This window comes from Sphaeramia orbicularis, unplaced genomic scaffold (genome assembly GCF_902148855.1).
Source record: "Sphaeramia orbicularis unplaced genomic scaffold, fSphaOr1.1, whole genome shotgun sequence".
Taxonomy (NCBI): domain Eukaryota; kingdom Metazoa; phylum Chordata; class Actinopteri; order Kurtiformes; family Apogonidae; genus Sphaeramia; species Sphaeramia orbicularis.
The window spans coordinates 18525-28976 of NW_021941466.1; the positions used below are offsets into that span (position 1 = coordinate 18525).

Consider the following 10452-nt stretch of genomic DNA (forward strand, 5'->3'; position numbering starts at 1 on the left):
CACAACATTTAATAACAGACAGAATATTGGTCCAATTACACTAATTTATATGAAGACATTTAAGTTTATTCATATTTTTTATTCACAGACCAATAAATAAAGTCACAAATGGACAAAAATTGGAGAAACATGAACAAGATGAACAGAAATAAGCAAAAACTCAAAAAAAACTGTAACAAACATGAAAAAAATAAACAAGAAATAGAACAAAAATTAACTTTGACAAAACGATGTTAAAATTACACTTATTTTTCCTCAGACATTTCATGTTGTTTATATTTGTTCAAATTATTCACTTTTTTGTAAAAGGCCAGTTTGTAATTTTACATGTTTAGACTAAAACAAAGTGAAAGCCTTCTTTCTGGGTCATTCTGCCAGTGTTTTCCTTTAAATCTCCTATGTGGTCCTGACCTAAAACCACCACCGCCGCTTCCTCCTGATTCTCTCATCACTTTTTTTCCCATGATGCAGTTTTTCCTCATCCTTCCATCACCTCGTGTGCATCATCACATCAACAGGATTCCCGTTACAGTCGAACATCTTCCCACCGATGACAGAGGGAGTTTGACAGGATGGTTGTCATGACGACCCCCGGGGCCGTGTTGGGAGTGGAGGCGATTACCGGGCGCTTTGTCGGACACACAAAAGGACGGATGAGCTCGTCACCCAGCGCCCATCCCTTCATTAAGTATTGATCAGCTGTTCACAGCAGCTCTGCTGGGTATTACACTGATATTTACTGGGTCTTTAAGGTGGAGAAAAAGAAAAAAAACAACCATTTTTATTCTGCGCATTAAAAACCTGTTTATTTGAGGTGGAAGAAGTATAAAGTAAAGGTAAAACCAGTTTCCATGTCCCTGTATGTCAGTCATGTTCTGTCTGAATCTGTACCAAAGTCAGTTTATGAGATTCACACTTTTTTGAATACATTCACATTTTAGAATTTTACACACATTTTGGAAACATTATAAATGTTCCTTTACTTCAAATAGTCCAGATATTATAGTATTATAATATACTAATGCGGATCCAGTGGATCCACATTAGTATATTATAATATATAATATATACATGCATAGGATCCATATAGTATGTAGTATGGACACGTACAGGATCCACATTAGTGTATTATAGTATATAGTATATACACGTATAGGATCCACATTAGTATATTATAGTATATAGTATATACACGTATAGGATCCACATTAGTATATTATAGTATATAGTATATACACGTACAGGATCCACATTAGTATATCATAGTATATAGTATATACACGTATAGGATCCACATTAGTATATCATAGTATATAGTATATACACGTATAGGATCCACATTAGTATATCATAGTATATAGTATATACACGTATAGGATCCACATTAGTATATCATAGTATATAGTATATACACGTATAGGATCCACATTAGTATATCATAGTATATAGTATATACACGTATAGGATCCACATTAGTATATCATAGTATATAGTATATACATGTATAGGATCCATATAGTACAGGGATTAAAGTTCTCCGTCACCACGACGGATTTCCGTCAAATGGAAAAATTGAGGGGGGAAAAAGTCATATTGAAGTAACTTCCCCACGTGTTTGGCGGAGTCCAGTCGGCACCGTGATCCTGTCCTGGGTCTGCTGTCCTGGGTCTGCTGTCCTGGGTCTGCAGGTGTTTAACACAGGCACAGGGGGCTGACAGGTTTAACAGTGATGATAATAAGATGACTTCTTTATTTTTATGTCAGGAGGACAGATTGATGACTATTTCTCTTTGGAAGGAAACGCTGCTCATTCTGTGCCTCACAAACACATGGACCAGTTCAGCTTTACCGAAGTTCAGCCTCCAGACTAACTTTAGTTTAGTAGCTTTCATTATCAAAGAACCACAGTGAAAAGGGAAGAAGACAGAACTGATCTGCATGGACCTTCATGTTTGGGTTCATAGCTGATCTCCTCTTGTCGGTATATGACTAGTGTGTGTGTGTGTGTGTGTGTGTATGTGCCCTTCCCGTGCGTGCGGTTGTGCGTGCCGCGGCCTTACGCGGTTACACGCCCGACTGCATAAGTGCTTTATTTGGACCCATTTAGCATCTTATTTCTATCTGTGCGGTACAGTACAAAGATAAAACTGAATGAATGAGGAACAGCCTTGGTATTTGCAAAGCCACTGTATTTTAAATCCCCTCAGAGAGGATCTGGAACGGAATAGAAGTTCTGTTTCAGTTGGCGTAATTTCTTCCAATCAAAAGAGAACATGATATTGGCTGGGGGGGGGGGGTTGTGGACGCAGGTTTGACAACGTACAGATTATTTTGGCTAGCATATACGACATCATGGACACGTTTGTAGAGGAAGGAGCTGAAGTGGGAACTATTGAGAGATGCGTGAAAAATAGATGGAGGTGGGCGTGGCTTAATGAGAAGGGAGACGATGGAACTCCAATTAGGTCATGGTGCAAAAAAAATGAAGCAGCCTCACTCATTTTTTGTAGTAAGTTTTCTTCTAGTTATTATTTTCACTCGGTTCACAGGTTTTCATCCCCTTTAAAATTAACCACAGAGCACCAAAATTGACCTGAAGCTTTAAAAATGTTCTGGGGGAGGACCCCCAGACCCCCCACCAGTACCACTCATGACATTTTTTCTATCCATGTTACTAATCTTCTACACCTGTACACTCTCCCATTCAGTGTGTTTTACAGTATTGCCAAATTTGACTAGATAAACTTGTACGCTATAGTAGTATTGTATTGCATCATTTTTAATAGTGGGCAATGATTTTGACCAGAAGAAAATTTTCAGTCAGATGAAAATTTTTTGCTTTAATCCCTGATATAGTATGTAGTATGGACATGTATAGGATCCATATAGTATATTATAGTATATAGTATATACACGTATAGGATCCACATTAGTATATTATAGTATATAGTATATACACGTATAAGATCCACATTAGTATATTATAGTATATATTATATGCACGTATAGGATCCACATTAGTATATTATAGTATATAGTATATACACGTATAGGATCCATATAGTATATTATAGTATATAGTATATACACGTATAAGATCCACATTAGTATATTATAGTATATAGTATATACACGTATAGGATCCACATTAGTATATTATAGTATATACACGTATAGGATCCATATAGTATATTATAGTATATATTATATGCACGTATAGGATCCACATTAGTATATTATAGTATATAGTATATACACGTATAGGATCCATATAGTATATTATAGTATATAGTATATACACGTATAAGATCCACATTAGTATATTATAGTATATAGTATATACACGTATAGGATCCACATTAGTATATTATAGTATATAGTATATACACGTATAAGATCCACATTAGTATATTATAGTATATAGTATATACACGTATAGGATCCACATTAGTATATTATAGTATATACACGTATAGGATCCATATAGTATATTATAGTATATATTATATGCACGTATAGGATCCACATTAGTATATTATAGTATATAGTATATACACGTATAGGATCCATATAGTATATTATAGTATATAGTATATACACGTATAAGATCCACATTAGTATATTATAGTATATAGTATATACACGTATGGGATCCACATTAGTATATTATAGTATATAGTATATACACGTATAGGATCCATATAGTATATTATAGTATATAGTATATACACGTATAGGATCCACATTAGTATATTATAGTATATAGTATATACACGTATAAGATCCACATTAGTATATTATAGTATATAGTATATACACGTATGGGATCCACATTAGTATATTATAGTATATAGTATATACACGTATAGGATCCATATAGTATATTATAGTATATAGTATATACACGTATAGGATCCATATAGTATATTATAGTATATAGTATATACACGTATAGGATCCACATTAGTATATTATAGTATATAGTATGTACACGTATAGGATCCACATTAGTATATTATAGTATATAGTATATACACGTATAGGATCCATATAGTATATTATAGTATATAGTATATACACGTATAGGATCCACATTAGTATATTATAGTATATAGTATATACACGTATAGGATCCACATTAGTGTATAGTACATTATAGTATGTGTATGTATCTGTGTGTGTATTTTGTGTATATTATGTGAATGTATTTGTGTGTGTGTATCTTGTGTGTATGTATGTGTGTATTTTGTATATGTGTGTGTTGTGTGTATTTTGTGTATGTGTGTGTATTTTGTGTGTGTGTGTGTTCAGTCATTCTCCAGTGTGTGTGTGTTCAGTCGTCTTCCGGTGTGTGTGTGTGTGTGTGTGTGTGTTCAGTCGTCTTCCAGTGTGTGTGTGTGTGTGTGTGTGTGTGTGTGTGTTCAGTCGTCTTCCAGTGTGTGTGTGTGTGTGTGTGTGTGTGTGTGTGTGTGTGTTCAGTCGTCTTCCAGTGTGTGTGTGTGTGTGTTCAGTCGTCTTCCGGTGTGTGTGTGTGTGTGTGTTCAGTCGTCTTCCAGTGTGTGTGTGTGTGTTCAGTCATCTTCCAGTGTGTGTGTGTGTGTGTGTGTGTGTGTGTTCAGTCATCTTCCAGTGTGTGTGTGTGTGTGTGTGTGTGTGTTCAGTCGTCTTCCAGTGTGTGTGTGTGTGTGTGTTCAGTCGTCTTCCAGTGTGTGTGTGTGTGTGTGTGTGTGTGTTCAGTCGTCTTCCAGTGTGTGTGTGTGTGTGTGTGTGTGTGTGTGTTCAGTCGTCTTCCAGTGTGTGTGTATGTGTGTGTGTGTGTGTGTGTGTGTGTTCAGTCATCTTCCAGTGTGTGTGTGTGTGTGTGTGTGTGTGTGTGTGTATGTGTGTTCAGTCGTCTTCCAGTGTGTGTGTGTGTGTGTTCAGTCATCTTCCAGTGTGTGTGTGTGTGTGTGTGTGTGATATATTGGCTTTGCCACTGAATCCCCAGTGATCAGGTCCAATTCAACAGCCCTGCCCTAATAAGCTCTGCACATCAAGGCGCTTCTCCTCCTCTCCCCCCCCCCCCCCCCCCCCCCCCTCCCTCATATCTGCCCCCCCCCCCCCCCCCATTATCCGACCCAGACGACACAATGGAACTCCATCACCTCTGCCAGTGTAAATTAGTCCTATTTTGTATTTGTGTCCTGGTTCCCTTGGAAACACCTCCACACACAGCTCATATTATGGGATGGCGGCGGTTTTCCGTGCGTATGCGTGTCATTATTTCAGGGCAGCAGCAGAAAAGCGAACAGAGCGAGCGGCTGGAGGCCTGCGCTGACAGGGCCACACTCATTAGAACTGAATTCCACCAGCGCTCCGTCTCGGCCCCTTCGTTTGTGCATATTCACCGTATGTGGCGGCGGCGATGGCGGCGCGCGCATACGTGGAGACACGGCGAATTAGAGCGCTTGTCAATTATAAAAGCCCTCGCCACCGCTTTCATTGCTCATTCCTTTTGAGCTGCTGTCAGGGGAGGCGAGCTACATCCACACATGAAGCCTAATTAAAACATAAATGGCACAAGATCCAGGGTTTCATCTGCATCCCAGCATGCACTGGGGCTGCGTGAGGGAGGCTGGCATCCCAGCATGCACTGGGGCTGCGTGAGGGAGGCTGGCATCCCAGCATGCACTGGGGCTGCGTGAGGGAGGCTGGCATCCCAGCATACACTGGGGCTGCATGAGGGAGGCTGGCATCCCAGCATACACTGGGGCTGCGTGAGGGAGGCTGGCATGGAGATAAACACGTCAGTTTGAACAAGCTCCGCCCGAGGAAAACAAGGCCTTTCCTTAAGAGGACGTTTGGTAAATGAAGGAGCTGATTGGACGAGTGTATGGTGCTGAAGGCGGCCATTTTGAATTTCACCATGACAACAAAAACACTTGAACACAACGCACTCATGGTTGATTTAGTGATTATATTGTCCATTTTTGTTAAATTTGTTGATTATTTTATTCTTTTTTGATTACTTTAAGTTTTGTTAATTTTGTTGATTATTTTCATTTTGTTGATTATGTCCATTTTTGTTCAATTTGTGGATTATTTTGTTTATTTTGTTCATTATTTTGTCCATTTTTGTTAATTTTGTTTATTTTTTTGATTATTGTCTTCGTTTTGTTGATTTTGTTGATTTTGGTTCATTTTGTTCATTATTCTCTTAATTTTGTTGATTATTTTGTACAATTTGTTGCATATTTTTCTCTTTGTGTTTATTTTCTTCAGTTTGTTGATTATTTTGTTCATTGTGTTTATTTTTTTCATTGTGTTGATTATGTTCATTGTGTTCATTTTCTTTATTTTGTTGATTATTTTCTTCGTTGTGCTGATTATTTTCTTCATTTTGTTGATTATTTTGTTCATTGTGTTTATTTTCTTCATTTTGTTTATTTTTTTCAATCTGTTGATTATTTTCTTCAGTTTATTTTATTCAATTTGTTGATTATTTTCTTCAGTTTGTTTATTGTTTTTCTCATTGTGTTTTGTTCATTGTGTTTATTTTCTTCATGTTTATTTTGTTCATTTTGTTGATTATTTTGTTCATTTTGTTGATTATTTTCTTCATTGTGTTGTTTATTTTCTTCATTGTGTTGTTTATTTTCTTCATTGTGTTGTTTATTTTGTTTATTTTCTTCATTGTGTTGTTTATGTTCTTCATTGTGTTGTTGATTTTCTTCATCGTGTTGTTTATCTTCTTCATTGTGTTGTTTTTTTTGTCTGTTTATTCCGTTTCTTTCTGTTTTGCTGCAGTTATTTGCTGGTTTTACACATTTATAACACACACAGTTTTGCAAAGAAAATAAAAAATTGCTGCACCAGATGAACAGTGAAGGGACTCAGAGTAAAACGTCTTGGATAATAAAACCGGTTGATGTTTCGACGCTGTGTCCACGGCGGCGTTTCCACCCAATCCAAACGTCCGTATCCTCATGGCGCCGTGGTCGTATTGTAATCAGAGTTTATCTCCCGTTCGCACACACACACAAACACACCCACACCAGGCCTTTCCTTAACTTAAGAGGACGCTTGGCAGACGAGGAGGCGAAGAGCCTTGGACCTCGCCGTGACTGATTGGACGCGTATACGACTCTGACGGCGCCGACGCCTTCGACCCGGCGGCGAATAAATCACCGAGCCGAAGAGAAAGAACAGAAGCAGCAGAAGAAGATAAAGAAGGAACAACAGCGCTGCCTCGGCCTCATGAATCAATTACAGCCACGCCGCGTTCACAGTCGAGTCCGGGACGATGGGAACGGCGGGAACGGCGCAGAGGGACGTTTAGATGAAAGCGTTCCCTGGGTCACATGATCCAAATTAGAACCAATTAGGGAGCTAATTGGAGGGAAAAGCCTCGTTTGTCAGAGCATCAAGAGTGGCTGAAGCATTTAAGAGTCAGTACTGAGGAAGAGGAGGAGGACAAAGAGGAAGAGGAGGAGGACGAAGAGGAGGACGACGAAGAGGAGGACGAGGAGGAGGATGAAGAGGAGGAGGAGGACAAAGAGTAGGACGAAGAGGAGGAGGAGGACGAAGAGGAGGAGAACGAAGAGGAGGATGAAGAGGACGAAGAGGAGGAGGATGAAGAGGAGGAGGAGAACAAAGTGGAGGAGGATGAAGTGGAGGAGAACGAAGAGGAGGAGGAGGACGAAGAGGAGGACGACAAAGTGGAGGAGAACGAAGAGGAGGAGGATAAAGATGAAAAGGATGAGGAGGAGGATGAAGAAGAGGACGATGAAGGTAAAGAGGATGACGAAGACGAGGAGGACAAAGACAAAGAGGACGATGAAGAAGAAGATAAAGACAAGGAGGACAAAGAGGAGGAGAATGAAGTGGAGGAGGATGAAGAGGAGGACGATGAAGATGAAGAGGACGACGAAGATCAAGATGAGGATGACAAAGATGAAGAGGACAATGGAGAGGAGGAGGACGATGAAGATGACGAGAAGGATGATGAAGACGAAGAGGATGACGAAGATGAGGAGGAAGACGAAGATGATGATGAAGACGAAAAGGACGACGCAGACGAGGAGGACGATGAAGATGAGGAGGAGGAACGGGAGGAAGAGGACAATGAGAAGGGTTAAGACAAAGAAGACAAAGAGGAGGATGAAGACGATGAAGAGGACGACAAAAACAGAGGACAATGAAGACAAACAGGACGATGAAAACGAAAAGGATGATGAAGATAAAGAGGACAATGAAGACTAAAGATGAAAAGAATAACACATGTATATACATACACACATTTATACACATACACATGTACACATTCACAGTTATACACATATTTTTGTGCATTTTTTCATTATTCTCTTCATTTTATTATTTTTTGTTTTCTACATAATTGTATTCATTTTTTAAAAATTTGATTCATTTTTGTTCATTTTTGTTTAATTCTCTTCATTGTTGCTCATTTTCTTCTTATTTTATGCATTTGTTTATATTTTATTCTTTATTCATTTTTGTTCATTATTTTAATCACTTTTACTCATTTTCTTCTTATTTTATGCATTTGTTTTCATTTTCTTCATTATTTTCTTCATTTTTGTTCATTTGGTTTATTAGTCTTTTCATGCTTTTTGTTTCAGGCGATTAGATCCTGATAAAATCATAAATATATTCCATCTCTGTGTTTCTCCTCAAAACAATAACCTCAGGTGAAGAAAAACTGCTTTAATTAAATTAACAGTGAGCCGCCGCCGTCAGCGCCGTGGAGGTAAGAGCAGTTCTTCACCGTTAACCCCGTTGTCACGCCGCCTCGTCCTCTGGAAGCGTTTCCCTCCTCCTCCGATCACACCCAAACCTCCGAGGAGAAAGCCGACACGTTTTCCCAACACCACCCCCTCCCTTTTCGCCAAAGACACACAAACATTCGCCTCCTGTGTGGAGGCGCTCGGCGTGAACGGGCAGAACGCCGCCGCCGCAGCAGCTAATGAATTGTGGTGTCAGTGAAGGAACAGATTTATTTACATGTCGACGGTGGATCTGTGGAAGCCTCATCCAGCCAATCCAAGGCCTTCAGCCGCCGCAGCGTCATGCTATGGGTTCAATAACGGAGACATAAAACAGACAAGGACGAAGATCCAGGAAAACAGCGAGAGGCCGAGCGGCGTGCCGCGACGGCACAACGCTGCAAATTAGAGCGAAAACCAAACAGCCTGAGGGTGGGCAGCGGTAAGTGGAAGGGGATTAGAGGAAAATCCAGTTTAAGAGGCGTCAGGCTGCAGGAGGAGAACGTAAGCAACGGCCTGGGAGGGAAAAAGAACCAACAGGAAAGAAAGAACCGCCAAAAGAACCGCCAGGAAACACAGAAGAACCGAAAGAACCAACAGGAAACACAGAAGAACTGACAGGAAACACAGAAGAACCGAAAGCACCGACAGGAAACACAGAAGAACTGACAGGAAACACAGAAGAACCGAAAGAACCAACAGGAAACACAGAAGAACTGACAGGAAACACAGAAGAACCGAAAGAACCGACAGGAAACACAGAAGAACTGACAGGAAACACAGAAGAACCGAAAGAACCAACAGGAAACACAGAAGAACCGAAAGAACCAACAGGAAACACAGAAGAACTGACAGGAAACACAGAAGAAACCGAAAGCACCGACAGGAAACACAGAAGAACCGAAAGAACCAACAGGAAACACAGAAGAACTGACAGGAAACACAGAAGAACCGAAAGAACCGACAGGAAACACAGAAGAACTGACAGGAAACACAGAAGAACCGAAAGAACCGCCAGGAAACACAGAAGAACCGAAAGAACCAACAGGAAACACAGAAGAACTGACAGGAAACACAGAAGAACCGAAAGAACCGCCAGGAAACACAGAAGAACCGAAAGAACCAACAGGAAACACAGAAGAACTGACAGGAAACACAGAAGAACCGAAAGCACCGACAGGAAACACAGAAGAACCGAAAGAACCAACAGGAAACACAGAAGAACTGACAGGAAACACAGAAGAACTGAAAGAACCAACAGGAAACACAGAAGAACTGACAGGAAACACAGAAGAACCGAAAGAACCGACAGGAAAGACAGAAGAACTGACAGGAAACACAGAAGAACCGAAAGAACCGACAGGAAACACAGAAGAACTGACAGGAAACAGAGAAGAACCGACAGGAAACACAGAAGAACCGAAAGAACTGACAGGAAACACAGAAGAACCGAAAGAACTGACAGGAAACACAGAAGAACTGAAGGAACCGACAGGAAACACAGAAGAACCAACAGGAAACACAGAAGAACCAAGCGAACCGACAGGAAACACAGAAGAACCGAAGGAACTGACAGGAAACACAGAAGAACCGAAAGAACTGACAGGAAACACAGAAGAACTGAAAGAAGTGACAGGAAACAGAGAAGAACCGACGGGAAACACAGAAGAACCGAACAAACCGACAG

At 40.0% G+C, this 10452-nt stretch overlaps 1 protein-coding gene across 1 annotated transcript; it reads left to right on the forward strand.

Annotated features, from left to right (window-relative positions):
- Window positions 1-7236: 7236 nt before the first annotated feature.
- On the forward strand, window positions 7237-8117 carry LOC115415901 (glutamic acid-rich protein-like). Its single transcript, XM_030129573.1, has 3 exons — window positions 7237-7335; window positions 7611-7770; window positions 7900-8117. The coding sequence occupies exons 1-3, from the start codon at window positions 7237-7239 to the stop codon at window positions 8115-8117; spliced, it is 477 nt and encodes a 158-aa protein (XP_029985433.1).
- Window positions 8118-10452: the final 2335 nt, after the last annotated feature.

Bases quoted from the DNA above. Each gene is read 5' to 3' on its own strand.
- LOC115415901 (XM_030129573.1), top strand. From the start codon at position 7,237: ATGAATCAATTACAGCCACGCCGCGTTCACAGTCGAGTCCGGGACGAT. The intron at 7,336-7,610 runs GTCACATGATCC...GAAGAGGAGGAG, and splicing joins TAGATGAAAGCGTTCCCTGG to GATGAAGAGGAGGAGGAGAA. The intron at 7,771-7,899 runs GTAAAGAGGATG...ATGAAGATGAAG, and splicing joins TGAAGAAGAGGACGATGAAG to AGGACGACGAAGATCAAGAT.